Source organism: Musa acuminata, chromosome BXJ3-9 (genome assembly GCF_036884655.1).
Source record: "Musa acuminata AAA Group cultivar baxijiao chromosome BXJ3-9, Cavendish_Baxijiao_AAA, whole genome shotgun sequence".
In the NCBI taxonomy this organism is placed as follows: Eukaryota; Viridiplantae; Streptophyta; class Magnoliopsida; order Zingiberales; family Musaceae; genus Musa; species Musa acuminata.
Window position 1 is genome coordinate 883,140 of NC_088357.1, and position 21,123 is coordinate 904,262.

The 21,123-nt window shown below is 38.0% G+C and overlaps 2 protein-coding genes across 3 annotated transcripts; one reads left to right on the plus strand and one right to left on the minus strand.

Annotated features, from left to right (window-relative positions):
* Nucleotides 1-4,479: 4,479 nt before the first annotated feature.
* Nucleotides 4,480-17,285, minus strand: LOC103996643 (dihydrolipoyllysine-residue succinyltransferase component of 2-oxoglutarate dehydrogenase complex 2, mitochondrial). Of its 2 annotated transcripts, none has more exons than XM_009417595.3 (13): nucleotides 17,098-17,285; nucleotides 11,700-11,760; nucleotides 11,595-11,622; nucleotides 11,424-11,494; nucleotides 11,258-11,332; nucleotides 10,295-10,350; nucleotides 10,154-10,198; nucleotides 9,786-10,049; nucleotides 9,593-9,687; nucleotides 5,721-5,811; nucleotides 5,538-5,648; nucleotides 5,183-5,377; nucleotides 4,480-5,104 (listed from the first exon to the last, which is right to left on the minus strand). In XM_009417595.3, the coding sequence occupies exons 1-13, from the start codon at nucleotides 17,140-17,142 to the stop codon at nucleotides 4,913-4,915; spliced, it is 1,329 nt and encodes a 442-aa protein (XP_009415870.2). In that variant the 5' UTR covers nucleotides 17,143-17,285; the 3' UTR covers nucleotides 4,480-4,912. The 2 variants fall into 2 exon arrangements, with proteins under 2 accessions (XP_009415870.2, XP_065021900.1); XM_065165828.1 differs by having other exon boundaries at nucleotides 11,700-11,817.
* Nucleotides 17,286-19,330: 2,045 nt separating this feature from the next.
* LOC135648430 (protein JINGUBANG-like) lies at nucleotides 19,331-21,017 on the plus strand. The gene has a single exon (XM_065166125.1). It carries the CDS (start codon nucleotides 19,398-19,400, stop codon nucleotides 20,907-20,909), a length of 1,512 nt encoding a protein of 503 aa, XP_065022197.1. The 5' UTR covers nucleotides 19,331-19,397; the 3' UTR covers nucleotides 20,910-21,017.
* Nucleotides 21,018-21,123: the final 106 nt, after the last annotated feature.

Genomic DNA, 21,123 nt, shown 5'->3' on the forward strand with positions numbered 1-21,123 from the left:
CTGTAATGGATTTTTTTGGATCATTTATTATGCGATCGTTCAAAGCTTGTAAAGTTAATTTGCATTGAATATGAAGTATTTACTGAAATGATTGCTTGTGGATCCCGAGTGAAACGTTTTCTTTAACTCGTTTTCTATTTTGTAAGTCCTAAGAGACCATAGGAGGTTTTGAGGAGGCTGATCTTTGTGGACAAACACGCAAGGGTACCGCATGACTTAGTAAAACCAGCTAAGAACGTGACATATGGTATCGGAGCAGGACAAACACACATATAAATACTTTGCATGCAAACGTGGAGGATCTAGTGAGGCTGCGTTGAGAGCAACTAGCACGCGCGATCGTTTGAGGGAAACAAGAATAGAGATGTATAAGAAAATGAGTCGCTTAGAGGAGTAAACATTTGAGATTGACATTCAGAGGAATGACCAACCCTTCATGCAAAAGGTATTACGAGAACAAGCAACTTGAGAAGAATGCATTGCATACAAAGGTTGGGATGATTGAGTTTGAGCTACGACTCGACGTTGGCAACCATACTTGATGGTGCTCAAGGTAAGCGAGACGCTTGGTAAATGATGAAACCGTGCAAAGTGGAATGTGTTGTTCAACGACCGAAAGAGTTGTGCAAAGCTCATAAGGTGAGGAGAATTGTTTACTCAAAGAATTCAATACTCATGTAAGGACTTATATGCGGATGATGGAATGTCTGTGGCCATTCCAAGGCGATCGAAACTCGATGTCACGAAGCATTAAAACTTTCTCTTCGGCATGAGAATGATATGTCCGTAGGAGGTTGATGTGTGCAACGAGTTCAGCATGTTGCTAGGCCTTAAGGGATGTAGCAAGGGTTGTATTGGTGATGAGCCCCAATCTAGCAAGTGCATTTGTGTGGGCAGAACAATGCATAGTTTGTTCAATAATGTGAAGTGGTACAATGAGATGGTAGTCTCCGAAACTTTTAAAGGGAAGGATGTGAAGAGAAAAGTTATTCCAACGGGACATATACTTTGAAAGGATGAGTTCTGATTCTCTAGAGGGAGAATCATGTGCAACAGACCGCACATGTTGAGGAGTATCTCAAGACAACAACTCCATAAAGCTCAACAGACCGAGCAAGCAACGTGGAGTCGTCGCATGATCTTGCATGAGATAATTTTGTTGAAAGGCATTGCATTATTAAGAACCTGTACATTTTAAAAGCTTTAGTGTTAGATGAACCTATTATCGTAATGTCATGGATGATCAGATCGTTCGTTATTTTTGTTTGCTTTTATATATGTTGGACAATGTTTTTTTACTTCAAAATTATGAGCAGGAATAGTTTGTAGGATCACAGAGTAAGAATGAACAAAACTATCTGGAAATAATTTAGTTTTTGTGTTATAGTTTATTTTTTCTGTAGATTATGGTGCAAACCAAAACATAAGCCTTTTCAGCACCCTAAAACCTTGCAAGTGGCATAAGGTTGGATGGAGGTTTGGGGTAGTGTTGATATTGATTAAATTTATAAGTTTACACATTAAGCTTACCGAAATATGTCAACATGCTTGATATTTTATTACAAATTTAGTTAATTTTGCTTAAGTCATGTGACACCCTTGTGTATATATCCGCAAAGGATTAGTCATTATGGTTCCTTAAAGATTTGCAAAAGAGAAAACGAGTTAGAGAAAATATTTAATGCAGGATCCATAAGTAATTATTTCAACAAACACTTGATAGGCAATGAAAATTACAAACATAGACTTCGTAAGTTCTAAACAGTCACTCTACAAAGAGTCTAAGGTGGTTTGTCACAGACAAAAGTTATCACAAGTGTACACACGATAATGCTATGGAATAAAGTAGCGAATCAACTCTAAACATTAACCCAAAGGTCCATCCAACTATTCTACGGAGATAGAAAACCCTCAAAATGACTACTTGGATGACCTTTTATTGGACAACTTTGCCTTTGTGCAATGATTGCATACAATCTATTTACAAGTCTGAAATGGTCAAAAAAAAGCTAACAAAAAGGGGCTACCAACCCTATTGGAAGCCTTCTGCATAATGTGTAAAGTATAAATAAAATCAAAAGATACGAAAATACATGAGTATTATATCAAACACTTTATAATTTTGTCCATGACATTCTCCCCCACTTATTTCTTAAACATCATTATCTAAGCCTTTGTAGGCATTGCATCTCTTCGTCTTTACTGAATCTTTAATCTTCTGTTCCAGTTGTAACACGCCACTTGGCTCGTAACTACTCATCATTGTTGTTGTTATGCAATCAAAATTTGATCTGTTATGCTACTTCAAATTGTCAATGACTCTGCCTTGACTTTAGTGTAGGGTTGATAGAATTATGTTGATCTTTGTTGATTCTTGTGAATCATTCAAATAAAGGAAAAAACCTTCCTTATTATGTGCTTAGTATCTTAAACATCTTATGTCACTTGAATTATGTGGATATTGGTTGGAGCTTTAATGAATATTATCTCATAGACTTTAACATTTTTTTTAGGTATTTCCTTTGTAAAGTTTGTCCATCAATTCTTCTTCTACGTAGTTATCACATCCAAGTAGGTCTATATCACTTTCATTTCCGATTGACATTCTGTTAAGAAATGAAGTGGATAGTCTATTCTCGATAGCATCATCGATTGCCATTATTGATGATTCAAGAATTGTTGTCTTCCACAAAGTTTTTTCAAAGGGTTTATAAACCTATACCGAGCTCCTCTACTAAATAAATAAGAGAAGTAGAATACTCAATTTCACCTAATCTCTGAAGAGTTGAGAAGACAAAGTTTACTCAACTTCGCCCGCCTACTTAACTTTATGCATCGTATTGGTTATTAGTCTTTGCTTACTCTTTGCTCACACTTTCGAAGTATTCGAAGTATTTGCACTCCTTACGTTGAGTTAGCTATTGCGATTCGCCTTCTCATTACTACCAAACTTTTGTAATATAAGAAGTTTTGTACAAAAAATATAAAGTTTTGTGCCAACTTGGAGTAAGTCTAATAGTTTTGGTAGCCTATATGATTCTACCGTCTTTTCCATTATTTTTGCAGCCTACTCTTGTAAGTAGAAAATGTATGGCACTGCATACTTCATTCTTTGGACGAGCACTCTTGTATTGACCTATAGTCTCCTACTTTTGGCTATTTTAATAAGAAGCTCATTGCCATCGGTCTTATGAAGTTCTCTGGCTTTTGCATTTCAGTCTTATCTTAATACTTGGAGTTTGTTTCTACATTCTCTACCTCCTTGACCTCTTTCATTACTAAGTACTCTCCCTCCATAAGAACAAGGGATCGATAAATTTATGGAAGTCATACTTATGCGGTATCATAGTGTTGCCATAACTATGGCCCTAGTACCCGTCGCCTCACATTTGTATATCTTTTCTTTACGATCGATAGTCCACCTCTACAATATTGTAATACCATTTCGAATCCACCTCTATTCTAATCGATATTTGGTTTTAGGTAGCTAAGTCACTTTGGATCCACCATCGTTTCCTCACCCATTTCGACCACTTTGCTTCAACACATCTATGTTCACCGAATAGTTTTCCTTGGTCGATGAAAAATAGATTGCAACTCGCCTCTATCATCATATTGTAAGACTCACGTCAATTTTATTCTCCTTCGTAATAACTTGAATAGTAACACTATAGTATATTCTTTAAAAATACTCACCTTCATATCCTCTTCCCGTATCAAATCCTTGTGACCCCAACTTTGCCTCTACAAATGTCCATTCGTTGGTCAAACAATTTGGTGTCAATTGTGCTGAACATTCAAGTATGGTTTGAAACATGCAAAGTACCCAGCTATATCGATCACCAAAATCTCCCTTACAAGGAGACTGGAGCAGTTCCAGTTCCATTTGCACTGGTACTGGTGCAAGCAGAAGAGCAACCAGAACACGAAGTTATGACCATTATGTATCCCGTTCTGCTCATAAAAATTTCAATAGAATTGTGTTCCTTTCCTGCGGAGCAAGACACAAGAGTTTGACCAAGAAATTGACACTTCTGATTTGCACACTTTCTGGTCCATCTTGTATCCAACAATGTTATCGTATTCGATCGAAGTATTCACACCTGGAGTCCTTTAATCCTAGCGATGGCCTGACCTTTAAAATACTAACGATTGTATAATTTCACCGTAATCATGTTTCATTCGTTTGATTTTTTTTTTTCCTTTTTCGAAATCTTGCATACGAGAAAGATTATGCCCAATCTACTTGATAAGATGAAAATGGCTCCCCTAACATTATGTCTAATCTTCTAATGTGTCTTACCATCTTACCTAATTCATTCATACCAAGTTCGGTGATAGCATAACGACACACCATTCCGAGACGGATTGGCTTGGACATGTATAGATTTCACTGTACTGCTACATCATAAACCAAGCAATAATGTAAAAGGTTTATTGGACATGGATGGAAGAAACTAATCACATACAGAGATTACCTTCGACAACCAGCAATTTTATTATCATGCCCCGAAAGGGAGGGGTACGTGTAATTGTTGCAGCTCAAAGTATGCCTTACAGACTTGGACGACCAAGCGATTGTACAATGCTAAGAAACATCGAGTGTGAAAGCCTGAATGAGCCCGTGCTGTGCTTTCACTCGATATTGAACTTGAACAAATTGTAGCTAAAGTAAATACAATCTTACAAATCGATGTTCAATGTGACGGTGGAATCCAAATTCCACGGGGAGTCAAATGAAAGACCTCTGCTTTAGCAAAAACACAAGTCATGATGCAATTCATTGTGGTTGCCGAGAGCTTGTATATGAACTCGTAAATGATGCACCGAGAAGCCTACCAATTCTTTTGGTTCTAGACATGTTATCAAGTGATAAAAAAATCTCTCTCGTGCCATCAGTAATCTGATGTGCCTACAAGTCAAGGAGAAGCCTTCGTGGATCTTCAACCACATCTTTAATACGTCGCAGGAAGAAAACAGCTTCTCTTCCATCAATTAATCTATGATCATATGTCAGTGCAACATACATCATTGGCCTCGGGACAATGTTGCCACCAACCACCATAGGGCGAGATACTATGGAGTGCATGCCTAAGATCGCAGACTGCAGAAACATGTTATGTGAGGTCAGAGTACATCATGATCACAAGTTCCCATCTTTCTTGAGGTTTAGGTGTATTACTTGTGGGGGGTTGATGATCGGTGTACTCAGAAGGCTTCCATAGACTCCACCATTGGAGATTGTGAATGTTCCTCCAGCCATCTCATCTATGGATATTGTCCCATTGCTTGCCTTCTTTGCAAGGGTGTTAATCTCCTTCTCTATTTCCGCAAAATTCATTCTATCAGCATTACGGATTACTGGAACCACAAGGCCCTGCAAAAAATTAAGAAATGAAATTCACAATTTAACTCTTAGTGTCTTGTAGTGCTCCAATGCTTGGATGCCAATAATGCAAAAGCAATAAATGTAGGACACCATGTATATATATCAATTGCTCAATCGAATCATCCAAATAGACGAGAAAGCACAGGACCTTAGGTGTACCAACAGCTATGCTGACATCGATGTAATCCCTGTATATAATATCATCACCATCAATGACTGCATTAATTATTGGCTGGTTTTGAAGTCCAGAAACAGCAGCCTAGCACGATGACAAGATAATAATGAATATACAGGTAAACAAAAAGAATACACAATGTTCACATGACAATACCTTGACAAAACCAGACATAAGTCCCAACTTCACACCATGCTTTTCCACAAAGGCATCTTTATAATCAGAACGGAGCTTCATCAGATTAGTCCTACAAAATAAAATACATTATGATAATGAAGCAGAACATATGGAAATTGATTCATATTTTTTTTTGTGAAAAGGGAGGAAAGAATCTCCACTTGAAGCTTTCATAAACAAAATACAGATATGAGAAGGAAAAACATAAAGGAAAGAATCTCCACTTGAAGCTTCCGTAAGCAAAGTACAGATATGAGAAGGAAAAATATAAGGGAAGGAAAAGATTAACATTATCTATACATTAGAAAGCTGTCAGCAAATATCGAGTGAACTCAGGATGGAAGGGTTAGAACTTTTTAGATTTCCAATTTTATCCTCAAGATTTGACGATTGCCATCCAGCCTCATTCATCAAAGTGTTCACCTATCCTAGAGATTTTCTTACCACTCATGCTTCTCCCTCTCTTTTTCACCCAACTCTAGTCTTAAGACGAGTGATTGCCCTTCGCCAACCCTTACTGCCCAACCCAAAAGCAGACATCTAATGCAGTCATAACTGCTACCTCCATGAAATTGTGCACCACAAATAGGATGACTTTGGACAAAAAGAGAAGTGGCTTGAGCAAAAGGAGAAGTGAATCCTTATTCTTTCTTTCATCTGAAAGAGGAAATCTGAATATTGTTATTAGGGATAATCATCGATATTTAAAGAATCAAAGATCCTTTAATGGGTACAGTTCACTCTCTGCATTAAGGTAATCAGTGTCTTTTGTCAACTGCCAGATGTGGACCATCAGTGAGGTCTGTTTTCCTATCCTGATCTTTGATTGACTTCATCTCTCCTTTCCAGTCCCTCCTTCCTGTTGCTCTCCTTGTTCTTGGTTTTCACTATTAACTCATTATTATCCACTCAAATATCAGTTTTGATTGTTCCAGAGAAACATAACAATTTTATGTAGAAAATTAGGTTAGATCAATAAACTTCTGCTTGGTTTGGGGGCCAATGTTATCGATTAAGACACAAATTGAGTTTACGAAGCCACATGATCTATGAACTCGCATTCGCTTAAAAGAAAAAAAAAACACTTTTTTTTTTTACATTAAAGCAAACTTATTTGTTGATTTCGGGTCCTTCTTTTTCTTGTTCTAAGAACCTTGCCTTCCTCTGCCCTCAAGAATCCAGTTGCTGGAGGACAACACTGGTATAGCCCTTGCCTCCAACACAAGGCCAGATGTGGACCATCAGTGAGGTCTGTTTTCCTATCCTGATCTCTGATTGACTTCATCTCTCCTTTCCAGTCCCTCCTTCCTGTTGCTCTCCTTGTTCTTGGTTTTCACTATTAACTCATTATTATCCACTCAAATATCAGTTTTGATTGTTCCAGAGAAACATAACAATTTTATGTAGAAAATTAGGTTAGATCAATAAACTTCTGCTTGGTTTGGGGGCCAATGTTATCGATTAAGACACAAATTGAGTTTACGAAGCCACATGATCTATGAACTTGCATTCGCTTAAAAGAAAAAAAAAATACTTTTTTTTTTTTACATTAAAGCAAACTTATTTGTTGATTTCGGGTCCTTCTTTTTCTTGTTCTAAGAACCTTGCCTTCCTCTGCCCTCAAGAATCCAGTTGCTGGAGGACAACACTGGTATAGCCCTTGCCTCCAACACAAGGCCAGATGTGGACCATCAGTGAGGTCTGTTTTCCTATCCTGATCTCTGATTGACTTCATCTCTCCTTTCCAGTCCCTCCTTCCTGTTGCTCTCCTTGTTCTTGGTTTTCACTATTAATTCATTATTATCCACTCAAATATCAGTTTTGATTGTTCCAGAGAAACATAACAATTTTATGTAGAAAATTAGGTTAGATCAATAAACTTCTGCTTGGTTTGGGGGCCAATGTTATCGATTAAGACACAAATTGAGTTTACGAAGCCACATGATCTATGAACTCGCATTTGCTTAAAATAAAAAAAAAACACTTTTTTTTTTTACATTAAAGCAAACTTATTTATCGATTTCGAGTCCTTCTTTTTCTTGTTCTAAGAACCTTGCCTTCCCCTGCCCTCAAGAATCCAGTTGCTGGAGGACAACACTGGTATAGCCCTTGCCTCCAACACAAGGGCTAAACATAACTTAAAGTAGGGTGCTGCAACTACTAAGAAGCCTTGGATTCTGCACTGTAATGTTCAAGCTCCAGTAAAATCCATAAGAACTAGTTGTTAAGACACTTTTGATGGTCATGTCAAGTACCCACCTTAACATACGCAAAGAAATCATCTTGTCAAATCATTTAATGCCTGTGAAACCATGAGAATGATGACCCTCAGACATGTTTATCTGCTTCTAGTGAATACTCAAAACAAAGAACAACAATCCAATTACCACAACCAAAGCTCTGAAGAAATTAAAAAAGGAAAACTTTAAGACTGATGACAACAGAATAACTCTCTCAGACATGAATGTTGTTAAAGTCGGTGTTGCACTCATAATTTCAGAATATGTTCTATAAGTACTACTATAAGTTGATGAGAATAAAATTTTCTTTTGTCATTTTCTAATCTCTTTATTAACAGATCAGATTCTTGTTGAGGATTTCATTTCTTATAGTTCAATGGACACACTTCTTCTAGATATTCAGCACTTATTTAGAAAAAAACTACTGCACCCATCAGTAAAGCACGAAATCAACTCTTCAAAATTTAATTTAGCTTAGTTGTGTGATGCAAGACACATTCGCAATGGATAGAGGAAACATATATATTTTTTGTAATATCAAAGGAATGGAAAATGAGAGAAGAAAGATCGCATCTCTGCTCTACCTCAAGGAGGTAACCTCACATTACTCGCATATAGAGCGGGAAAGAACTTCAATTTATTAATTCATCATTTGATCCAATTACAATATCTTTTTCTCCTTTTTATAGACACGAAGTACAAGGATAAAAAGAAAAATATAGAAATCAATTAATGATTCCAATTACATAAATCAAATAAACATCTACTCTTTCCTTCTTCAAATAGATTTAATTTTCATAATCTTATTTTTTATTATATTCAAGATTGATAGCTTTTCATCTTTGTAGAATGATGAATCTTTGATCTAGAGGTGAAATTCACAATCAAGATTCATAATCTTCAATCAAAATTAGATTTTGATTTTTTTGATTTTTCCTTTTTTTTTCTTTTTTCTTCCCTTTGAATGATATAAGAAACTCAAAAGCATTGGATATGTTGCCACATCGTAACTTACAATATATGCGAGATGCCATATCCTTTTTTCTTCAAAGAATTCGGAAGAGCATGAGTCCATTCTTCAGGTAATGGCCATGTCAACTTCAGGTATACTTTTTGTTTAATTATTCCTTCTTTTATACATTGATATCAACATCTCATCAAACTTAAACTGTCTTGCATAAAGGATTGAGTATGTTGAACGAGCAGATTAAGATTTTCAAGTATGTACACAGATAATATAACAACCAAATGAACTTAATAATTTTTCTTAACACAATTATTTTGGTCACCTGCACATAGCAGATGGGAAAAACTGCCAGTTAGCAAATAAGGTACCATAACAGATGGAAGATATGTAAACTACCTTTAAGCTAAATGTCCATGTGACATTCATGAAATTACTATAATGTCATATGACTTTTCTTCTCCATTCATGAATCTAGATTCAATAATATAATACAACAGCAACAACAAAAAACAAGCTGTAATGCCTTTTTGGGATTTCAGCAATATGATATCACACAAAAAAGGGTAAAAGGAAAACATGCATTATGCCAGGTCAGACAAACATCTCAGCAAGGTCAACAATTAAATAAGAACACAAATACTTACATGTCAACTTCGTTAAAAGTAGTCAGCATTGCAAACGTATTCTGTGAATCCTTCAAACGTGTTGCAACCCTTTTTCTTAGTCTTGGCATAGGAACCTGCAATTGCAATAGGTTCAAAAAATGGGAAATGCCATCCTATGAAAGATTTTCACTGTCTCATGCAACTTTAAAATCTTTATTCATATGAGACTTACTCGTCTTTCTCTTTCTTTAGGAGGGAGCTGAGGTTCTGAAGGTGAAGCTTTGGGAGGTGGGAGGGATGGTGTTTTTGGCTTCTCTTTGATGGGAGCTTCCACTTTTGGCATTTGTTTATTGATTTTCTCCTTCTTGGCAGGAGATGTGGTATCTTTACCTACTTTTTCATCTGATGGAGCAACATGAGTGTCTGCTGGAGCAGACTTGGAGATAACAGCAACCTTTGTTCCTGGAGTGACTGTATCCCCTTCCTTGGCAATGAACTGTTGATAACATATGGCCACTAAATATTCCACAATCATAACCAGAATTCCAAGAAAACAATATAAAAGAATACTATCTAAAGCAGCACAAATTGGTCCCCAACCTTTTGGATAATGCCAGCTTCAGGACTAGCTACATCAATAGTCACCTGAAATATACATACAAAACAAATGAGTTGACTTCAGCTTCACCCACTCTGTAACCTTAACTAACTCAAAATGTTGTAAATTATGAGCAGTATTACCTTGTCAGTTTCAACCTGCGCAATTGGTTCATCAACTTCAACCCTATCACCAGGTTCTGTTCCAAATATCATCACTGTAAGAGCCAAATTTGCACTATTTGAACAATAATGTGCATCTTGACATGCATGACCCACAACAAAAGGGCTGGACCCATCCCTAGAAGTTTCTGTCTCAGGGAGAGACAGTCTCATAATATGAAGGGAACTGACATAAATCCAACTTCTTTGAACATTTGGCAAAGAGAGCATGCAAGCATTTATGAGAATATGCACACAGGTCATAGACAGACTGCTAGGCTCTGCACAGGACATGAAGGCGAAACCTTTCACTTGTGGTCTAATTAATAGGGAACTGAACTCTAGAGTTGAATAATTCCATGTGATTGATGGTGACTAAAATGCCTACACCCAAAAACTTATAAAAAAATTTGGTGATATTGAGTCATTGACCATGCATTATACCATACTAGAAAGAAAAGCAACTTATCTAGTTCTTTGGGTCTAAGAGCCCCAAAGTTAGTTTATGATTTTATATGCTTTGATCAAGATCATGGTTCAGTCTCTGGCTGAAATAGGTTGCTGTTTTGCAGGAACAAGATATTTGATTGTTCACTTTTAACTGACTGAATGTGCAGTGAGGGTGTTTCCAGAAGTAAATTTTGTCTGCACATACACAAGGAATGTTAGATTACTCTCAATGGAGCAACTATTAATTTGGTCACATAAATTAATGGACAGTTGACATAACTTTTCTTTATATATTTATTAATTTTAATCTTCTTACTCTATAGGGTTTTTTCATATCTTGATCAATCCTGATCATCTGATCTGGACCTGCCAATCCCAATCACAATTTAGCAAACTTCTGATACATATGCATATAGACATAATTTTTGTGTACATGTCTTCTCAGACATGCAAAAAAGAAATTTGTTTGGGGAAAGGGGAGAGTGCAATACATACTCTTCAGGAAAGTTGCTAAAGTCCCATCAGTTATAGATTCACCCATGAATGGAACAACAGCATCGACAAGGTCACCTTCAACAGAAGAGAAAAGAAGAAAAAAAAATCAGTTTCTAACAAGAAATATCTAAAACTTAACAGAGCTGGTGGAGCAGAAAAATCTTACCGCTCTCAGAAGCAAATGACCTACTCCATAATAGGTAAGAGGAGGCTCTTGGGAGAAATGTTGTAGCTTCCCTGCAATACTCATGCAAAACTATGTAAAACAACTAGGAAGCAGAATTCTCAAGTATGTAAACAATTAGGTTAGAAATTTGAAAAGTTTCCAGCCACTAACCTCATAGGCTTTGCACAGATAGAGCCACCTGAAATCATTATAAATATAAAATGCTCAAGTTCTACTACTGTGAGATAACTATATTAATCATAGAAACATCATCACCTAGGAGAATCTGATGGCTAAAGTGCCGAACATGTCCATTACTTCTCAAGAGGAACAATGTCTGCAAGAAAGGTGATGATGATAAGAGTATTCGGTGCCTTGACGGACCTATAGAAAACTGATTAAAAAATCAAAGTAAATGCATCAAGTTACACAGTAGAATCCACTTTGGCAATGGTTAGGCATTATATATGCTTCTAAATCAGAAATCAACAGTATGAGTGCATTTGACCAAAAGAACCTAAACAAGTTCACCAGCATTCTAAAGAGAAGTAATTGGAACATATTGGGGGAAAAAAATACAAAGCCACAATAACAAGAAAGCATAAACATCAAATTTCTTGCTGAAAAATAAATCATACTCTAGCATAGTAAAGTGGGATTGGTGTCATGACCAAAATTTTCAGAAAATTCAGAAAATAATCATTACATAGTCCTTTGTAACTATAAGAGAACTTAAAAATCAGCTGCATTCTGTACAGTTAGAAAATTTTGTGAAATCATCATGCCCCAAGTTTACAAGTGCATGTAAGGATTCCTTACTTTTAGGAGTCCTTAATTTTAGGGATTTGATATTAATCTTTATTTTCCTATTTAGTTTTTCCTAGTTATGGTAGGAGTTTTTGAGTTTTAGGAGTCCTTTGATATAACAAATTAGGAATTGCTATTTATTAGAAATCCTAGTCCTAGTTGGCTAAGGATTAATAACACTATATATATGTAATGCCTTTGGCTACTTTTCTCAAATAATCAAATACAATTCAAAGCCTTTGGCTAGCTTGGAGGTTGATCCTTTTGAAGTGATCAAAAGGAGGTTGATTCCCTCGAAGCAATCAAATCACTATCTATTTTCTTAGATAAAGCCCTAGGGTTTTATCATCTGATAACAGAGCAGTGTGTCCTCAATGTTTCTAAAGTTCTTGTGGTGTGTCCTCGACGTTCTTAAAGTTCTTGTGGTGCTTATTCGGCATTCCCTCAATCTCCTCTCCGACACTGCCACAAGCCCCGACGCCCACACTGCCAACAATGACTTCACCTTCAACGCCAAGTAAGCAGTGCTCATGCCCTTGATCCGAAATCATAAACAAAACTTAGGAATTATAGATTTACAAGCATACGCAATAACTACTAACAATTCTATGAAAGCTAAATTTGAAGCATTAAAAGTAAAAATTGAGAGCAGGCTACAAGAAACTATCAATGATTTCAAAAATAGTTTGCTTGAGAGTGTTAGCAAAATTCAACAAAATGGAAATTCGACTTCTACAAGTAAATAACCCGACTGATCTGAATTCACAAGAAGAAGTTACCACGAGCATCCACGAGCATGAAAATAACTACCCTCATATGAAAGTAGAATTTCTTAGATGGAAAGATGAAGATTCGACGAGTTGGATTTCTAGAGTAGAGAAATTTTTTCGCTTTCATAAAACTCTAGAAGATTCTAAAGTAGAAATAGCTTCAATCCAACTAGATGAGAATGCTATTCAATGGTATGATTGGCATAAAATTTGTCATGAAGTTCCCTTATGGGAGCAGTTCAAGAAAGGGCTTTTTATTCGTTTTGGACCATCCAAATATGAGAATGTTGATGGGCAGCTTGCCAAGATTCGCCAGACTTCTACTGTGTTAGAGTATCAAAGTTGATTTGAACAATTATCAAATCGGAGTAAAGATTGGTTTGAAAAACAATTGGTGGGAGCATTCATTGAAGGTCTTAATTCAGACATTCATTGTGAAATTAAGGCTCGCCAACCTCGCACTATGAGAGTAGCAATTTCTTTTGCACGATTACATAAAGAAAAAAAATTAACATGGAAAATCGTCGAACCAGGAGTGTTAATAAACAGGTGATTAGCAATTCAACTACTCCAACCATTCCTAATCGAAATTCTAATACTAGAAGACTAACCCAAGAGGAACTCAAAGAATGATCAACAAAGGGCTTGTGCTGACATTATGATAAAACGTGGAGTAGGGAGCATCGATGTAAGCAAGAAAAACTTTTGATGATTGAACCAATTGAGGAGAAACGAGAGATTGAGACAGTAGACTCTGATCATAAAGGTATTGATAACAATGAGATTATTGAACCTGTCACATACTGTTCATGCATTAGCTGGCTATTATAATCCTTAAACTATGAAAGTTGAAGGGTTTTTGAAACACCAACCTTTTACTGTTTTAATTGATATTAGTAACACCAAGAATTTTATGGATAACAAGGTTGCTATGTGATTGACCTATTGTATTGAACGTTCTGATAAATTCGAGGGCCAAGAATTGCTCGTGAATTTTTTTCTTACTACCATTGGAGGACCATGAGGTTGTGCTTGGAATTGAGTGGTTATTAACTCTGAGCGATATCTTTTGAAATTTTTCTAAATTAATTATGAAGCTTTTTATCAACTGAAAGCAAGTGATCCTAAAGGGAAAGCTATTTTCTTGAACAAAGAGTTTCTTCTTTAGCACAGCAAAAATGAGTCACTAAGCTATTGGGTTTCAACTACGAGATTATTTATAAAAAGGGGAGTGAGAATTTAGTTGCAGATGTACTTTCTCGCCTTCCAGAACAAGCTGAACTAATGGCTATTTCTACTTCTACTTGCAAAACATTAGAACTTATTAGGAGTGAATGGTTAAATGATCCTGAAATTCAAGATGTTATTAAAAAGTTAAAAGAAGATCCAACTTCTATTCCTAATTATAGTTGGGATCTCATAGGTTTGCGCTACAAGGGCAGAATTGTTTTGGCACCAAATTCTTTTTATTATAATATAATTTTGAAGGAGTTTCATTCATCACCAGCTACGGGTCATTCTGGATTTTTTCGTACATACAAACGCATCTATCTACCTTTTTATCGGAAGGGTACGAAGAAAATCATCAAGAAGTTTGTTGTAGAATATGATGTTTGCCAGCGCCACAAAGGTGAGATAGTTACTACCTCAAGTTTGCTTTAGCCTCTTCCTATTCTTGATGATGCTTGGACCGACATATCCATGGATTTTATTGACGGACTTCCACCATCTCAAGGTAAAACCATCATCTTTGTGGTTGTGGATCGCCTTATAAAATATACTTATTTTTGTGCTATACGACATCCTTATACTGCTGCAAGTGTTGCTCGCACTTTTGTTGAGAATATAATGAAGTTGCATGAAATTCCACGTTCCATTGTTAGTGATCGAGATAAAATTTTTACTAGTACCTTCTGAAAGGAGCTCGTTCGCTTGCAAGGTACCAAGTTGAATATGAGTACTGCTTATCACCCACAAACAGATGGGCAAACTGAAGTGGTGAACAGATGTCTAGAAAACTATCTCAGATATTTTACCAGTGATAAGCCAAAGGAGTGAATGAAATGGCTTCCTGGGCAAAATGATGGTACAATACCACTTATCACTCTTCTACTAAAATAACTCCTTTTGAAGCGGTTTATGGTCGACCTCCTCCCATAATTACAATATGCATGCCTGGTTCTTCTATGGTTGATCAAGTGGACAAGGAATTGCTTGATAGGGATAATATTATTTAAATTCTAAGAGATAATCTCGTAGTCTCACAAGCTAGAATGAAACAACAAGCTAATAAGCATCGTAGTGAGAGAGAATTTGCAGTGGGTGATTGAGTTTTTCTTCGACTTCAGCCTTACAAGCACACTTCTACAAAAGTTCGGTCTTCTATGAAGCTGTCTCCTCAATTCTTTGGGCCTTATAAGGTGGTGGAACGTATTAGCCCAGTTGCTTATGGCTTAGACTTGCCAACAAGCTCTAAGATACATCCAGTTTTTCATGTTTCTTGTCTTAAAAAGAAATTAAGTGAGGATGATGTGATGCAATACCATTTGCCAGATATTTCTTCTACTGGTGAGGTTCAAATCCTACCTCAAGCCATACTTGATCGACGTGTTGTGATGCATCATAGATATCCTCTCACTGATGTGGTTGTTCAATGAGCCAACTTACCAATTGAAGATGCCACTTGGGAGTCTTACAAAACGTTGAAGGAGAAGTTTCAAGAATTCGTAGCTGCTCAACCTTGAGTACAAGACTGTTTTGGAGAGGCGGAAAATGTTAGGATTCCTTAATTTTAAGAGTCCCTAATTTTAGGGATTTGATATTAATCTTTATTTTCCTATTTAGTTTTTCCTAATTATGGTAGGAGTTTTTGAGTTGTAGGAGTCCTTTGATATAACAAATTAGGAATTACTATTTAATAGAAACCTTAGTCCTAGTTGACTAAGGATTAATAACTCTATATATATGTAATGTCTTTGGCTACTTTTCTCAAACAATTAAATACAACTCAAAGCCTTTGGCCAACTTGGAGGTTGATCCCCTCGAAGTGATCAAATCATTATTTATTTTCTTAGATAAAGTCCTAGGGTTTTATCAGTGCATAATTAGTAGTTGGAGCAACATGTTCTGGGAAACTAAAGAACTTTTCCAAAATAGATTACTGAAAGACCATATTTTAGATTCACCCAAATTGTGGACTTGAAATTGATTTAATCTTGTTCAAGCTTTTAAAGGTCCTCCATCTTTACTTAACACCTTCTATCTTTCTAACCATATTTTACTTCTTGTCTTCTTCTACAATTTTTTTTAAAACTAAATGTCCTTGCTCTTTCTCCGCGTACTTACTCGTCACTTTATCTTTGGTCCATATTATTGCACTATTTCCTACAAACAACAGGTAATTCTTGCTTTTGCTTTCATGGTTTCACGTTGACCACTCTAAACATCAAAAGCCACCAAGAAAATAAAGGACCTTATACTTTCACCTGATTCATGGTAGCTGTATCTCCCAAGATTTCTCCCAAAAAATAAACATGAGCAGAAAATATTGAAGGGTCGCTGTCTCTTTGGCTCAAAATAAATTCCAAGACAAGTTTATGCATCTCTAAAAGACTCAATTCTACTGGACTTTCTTGCTTCAGAATAGTGTACATCAAATCTTGAAATCCGGCAATCCCATGTCAAATAATAATCATGCTGATTTTACTCTTTGATAGTCACTTAAGATTATCTTTTTTTCCTCGTCCCATAAAGATCGTCTCCCTCCAGATCCACATCTCGTGTCATGGTATGCTAAGTGATCCAAATGGTACCAAATTTAACCAGAATCAGACGACACCGCACAAGCACTATGACCGCACAACACTATATCTCTTTGTCACGACGACGCAATTACGAAACAAAAGAGGGAAAAAGGAAAATCGCATAATTTATGAGAAAAAGAACACGATATAGCATCGAATTGAATCAAACTCTAGCTCGTAGCACACAAACCTATCAAAATACCACCGGATAAGAAAAAAAGAATAATGCTTGCGGATCCTAAATTTTCGTTGGGGGATCGGAAGTGAATCGGAAAAAAAAGGAAAAGAGCTTACTGCAGGAGGGCGACGGATCATCCGACGAGCGAGATTCGAAGCCATCTCCGATGGATCTGAAACGAAGCACGGAGGACGAAGGACTATGTCATTCTTTACATTTGAGAGAGAAGGGAAAGATATTAAGCGTGGGATAAATCTTATTTTTGCACTTATTTTGAGTGTTTCTTCTCGCGGCTTCCTTTCTTTTCTTCTCGAGGGTGTCAACATGTAAATAACTATTTTTTTATTTTATTATGTAAATATACATAATTCTTATAAATTTATTTGTGCGAATTTTTGAAAAAATTAATTTTAATTTTTTTTCACAAAATAATATTTTTGCATGAAAATGCTTTTTTTTTACTCTGTCTCCGTAGAACTCGTCATCACCTTCGTCATGCACTGTTACCCTCACCTCCTTATATCATCCTTCATCTTCGTAAATTATATTGGTCCTCATCGTATTTGTTCCTATGTATATTACTCTTATTGTTCTCGCTTATGGCATAAATGACTGCTATCTATCATTGCCCTAACTCTCCTAGTCTTTTATTCTGTTGGACATGCCCTTTAAGTGATGGAGAGGCAAGTGGAGGAGATCCTAAGAGAAAACAACAAAAGCAAGATGCATAATGGTAAGAGGCTAACAAGCAAGAGACGACAAAGACAAGACATGTAGAGGTGAGATCGACGAGGGCTAACGTGGTCCAATGAGGATGATGATACTGAGCGAAAATGATGATCGATAAGGATAATATTATTATTTTAAAAAAATTCTATCGAGAATTATTGGAAGTTGGGGCATGAATTTATCAAAGAGCATTTTTTTTATTTTTTAATCTTAAGAGTGATTTTTTCCCATAATATTCAAAAATCTCTAGAAGTTTCCAAAATGCTCCTTACCATTTTAATTCCTTAAATAATTTTTTTATTAGTTGTTTGACCCGTTAGTATTAAAGTTTTTTTTTTACTGATGGTTTTATTAAACCGATTGTAGAATGTAATAATATATTGTATAAATTTAAAATAATTTTATGTTTCAAATAATAAAAACATGATAAAATACTAATAGGTAAATTAATATAATAATTTAAATGAATAAACTAAAAAACTTAAGCATTATATAAAAATAATAATATTTGAATTCACTAACTAGATTAGTGAAAAACAGTGAATATGTTTTTCTCATTTGGCATATTTCATGTCAAAAAGTTGGAAAGATAGCTTAAAAATATATAAATTAAAATTGATGATGGAAATCTAATTATAATGTAGACATTACTTATATAAACATTCAGCGCTTAATGGAAAGGGAAAAGATGTAATTATAAACAAGATTTAAAAAAAGAGTGGAAAATGACTTTTTATTTTATTTTAAAATAACATAATCCATTAATGAACATTAAAATAATAACAATAAATCATAGTGTACTAATTATTTGGGTCATCTTTTACTGTGATTGAATTAATAACATTTGAACTTTTATGTATAGTTTTTAGTAATATCTTTTTCGAAAAAACAAAATGAGACGGTGTGGAATCAATTATGTAGTTTCATGTAGTATTATGTTATTTTCCGGTGTAACTTTATTCGAAAACAACATAACCATAATATGTCCATTAGTGAACATTAGAATAATAATAAAAAATCATAATGTTCTAATTATTTGGGTCAGCCATTTGGATCTTTTATTGTGATTAGGTTAATAACATTTGAATTTTTATGTATAGTTTTTAATGCTAACATTTGACATTTGTAGGTCTCCTTAAATAAGCAGATACCATCCTTAAGATGTTCTTCGTTTTATCTCTTATGAAATGTATAATTAAATTATTCATAAATTAAAATATTTTTTATTGTCCTTTATATTATTTTTATATATCGATATCAGTATTTTTATCTCTGTATATATATATATATATATATATTCTCACGACCCCAAAGCCGGAGAACGTGCAGCCAGTTAGTGAGGCCATGCATGACATCATGATTGGATTACCTGACATCATCCTTGTGAGAGGAGCACCCTGTTCCCTGACGCGGGTGATACAGGTGAATCTCCATCGTGGTTCCCTGCGCTCCTGCGGCGGGCCGAGTTCTCCTCCGTTCCTCCCTCTGATTCCTCTCCACCTCACGCGTGTCGCCTCCCCCCCCCCGGTCCCTTCCCTCCTCTTCCTTTCGCATTGCCTTGCTATCATCTTTCCTCCCCTCCATTCTCCGCCCGCCCCCCCCCCCCCCCCCTCTCTCTCTCTCTCTCTCTCTCTCTCTCTCTCTCTCTCTCTCTCACTTTGAGTCCCTTCTGCGACCATTTGCATATATGAAAGACGGATCAAGAAGAGGAGGTGGTGGTGGCGGCAACAGAGGCCGGGATCTTTTCGAAGAAGCTGGCGGTGGCCTACCCCGGCCCTCCAACTTCTCAGCGCTCATGCACTCCGAGCCCCTCGTCAGGTCCACTAGTGAGGAAGAGTTTCCCACCCGCCACAGCAACGGCTCCGCCGCCAGCCCCGGCTACTATTCCGACCACAGCTCCTCCACCACGCTCACACAAACCTCCTCCGCCGACAGTTCCCCTTTCCGCTTGTCGCCCTGGAACCACGAACCTGCCACCAACCTCTTCTTCGATTCCTCTGGCGGCCCTCCTGCTCCCATGGCCACCACTGCCACCGACCTCTTCAACTCCGGCACCGGCCTCGTCGGCTCCCTCGTCCGCGAGGAAGGCCACATCTACTCCCTCGCCGCCACTGGCGACCTCCTGTACACCGGATCAGACAGCAAGAACATCCGAGTGTGGAAGAGGCAGAAGGAATTCTCTGGTTTCAAATCGGCAAGCGGCCTCGTGAAGGCCATCATCATCTCCGCCGACCACCGCGTGTTCACAGGCCACCAGGACGGCAAGGTCAGGGTCTGGAAGGTCTCCCCCAAGAATCCGCGCGTCCACAAGCATATCGGCACGCTCCCGCGGCTCAAGGACCTGCTGAAGAGCTCCATGAACCCAAGCAACTACGTCGAGGCCCGGTGGCGCCACCACCGCTCCGCTGTCTGGATCCGACACATCGACGCCGTGTCCTGCCTCTGCTTGAGCGAGGACCAGAGCTTGTTGTACTCGGGGTCGTGGGACCGGACGCTGAAGGTGTGGCGCGTGGAGGACCTGCGGTGCATCGAGTCGGTGAACGCCCACGACGACGCCGTCAACGCGGTGGCGGTGGGGTTCGACGGGCTGGTCTTCACCGGCTCGGCCGACGGCACGGTGAAGGTGTGGAGGAAGGAGGAGGTGCCCAAGCCGGACAAGAAGAAAGGATGGAAGAAGCCAGGCGGCCTGACGAGGCACGAGCATGCGCTGACGCTCGTGCGGCAGGACATGGCGGTGACGGCGCTGGTGGTAAACGCGACGGCGGGGGTGGTATACGGGGGGTCCTCCGATGGCGGGGTCACCTGGTGGGACCGGAGAGGGGTCAATGGAGCAGGCAGGTGCGGCGGGGTGCTCCGGGGGCACAAGGTGGCGGTGCTGTGCCTGGCGGTGGCGCGGAGCCTGGTGTTCAGTGGGTCCGCGGACAAGTCGATATGCGTGTGGCGGCGGGAGGGGGAAGGGGGACACGTGTGCCTCTCGGTGCTGACGGGGCACACGGGGCCGGTCAAGTGCCTGGCCGTGGAGCCGGACGCTGACGACGGCGGCGCGGGAATGTGGGTGGTGTACAGCGGGAGCTTAGACAAGTCCGTCAAGGTGTGGAAGGTGGCGGACAGTCATCCGCCGCCGCGGCGGATGCAGTGGGACTCCGATGCCGCTTCGCCCTACGAGGAGCTGGACGCGCCACGCTTCGATACGTATTGATCGAAGGGAGAGAATGGCATGGCCTCAACCGTCATTGTATCCAAGATTACACCGTTATCTGATTCCTGAAAATAATCTAATAACTGTTTTCATGAGAAATATTGCCAAGTTTATTGGTGACTCGATGGGTTACGTCACGGATGAGGTTTTACGTTGGATGACGATACCAAAACGTCACTCACGACAAACTTTGTCGGGCAGAAGAACAATTGGG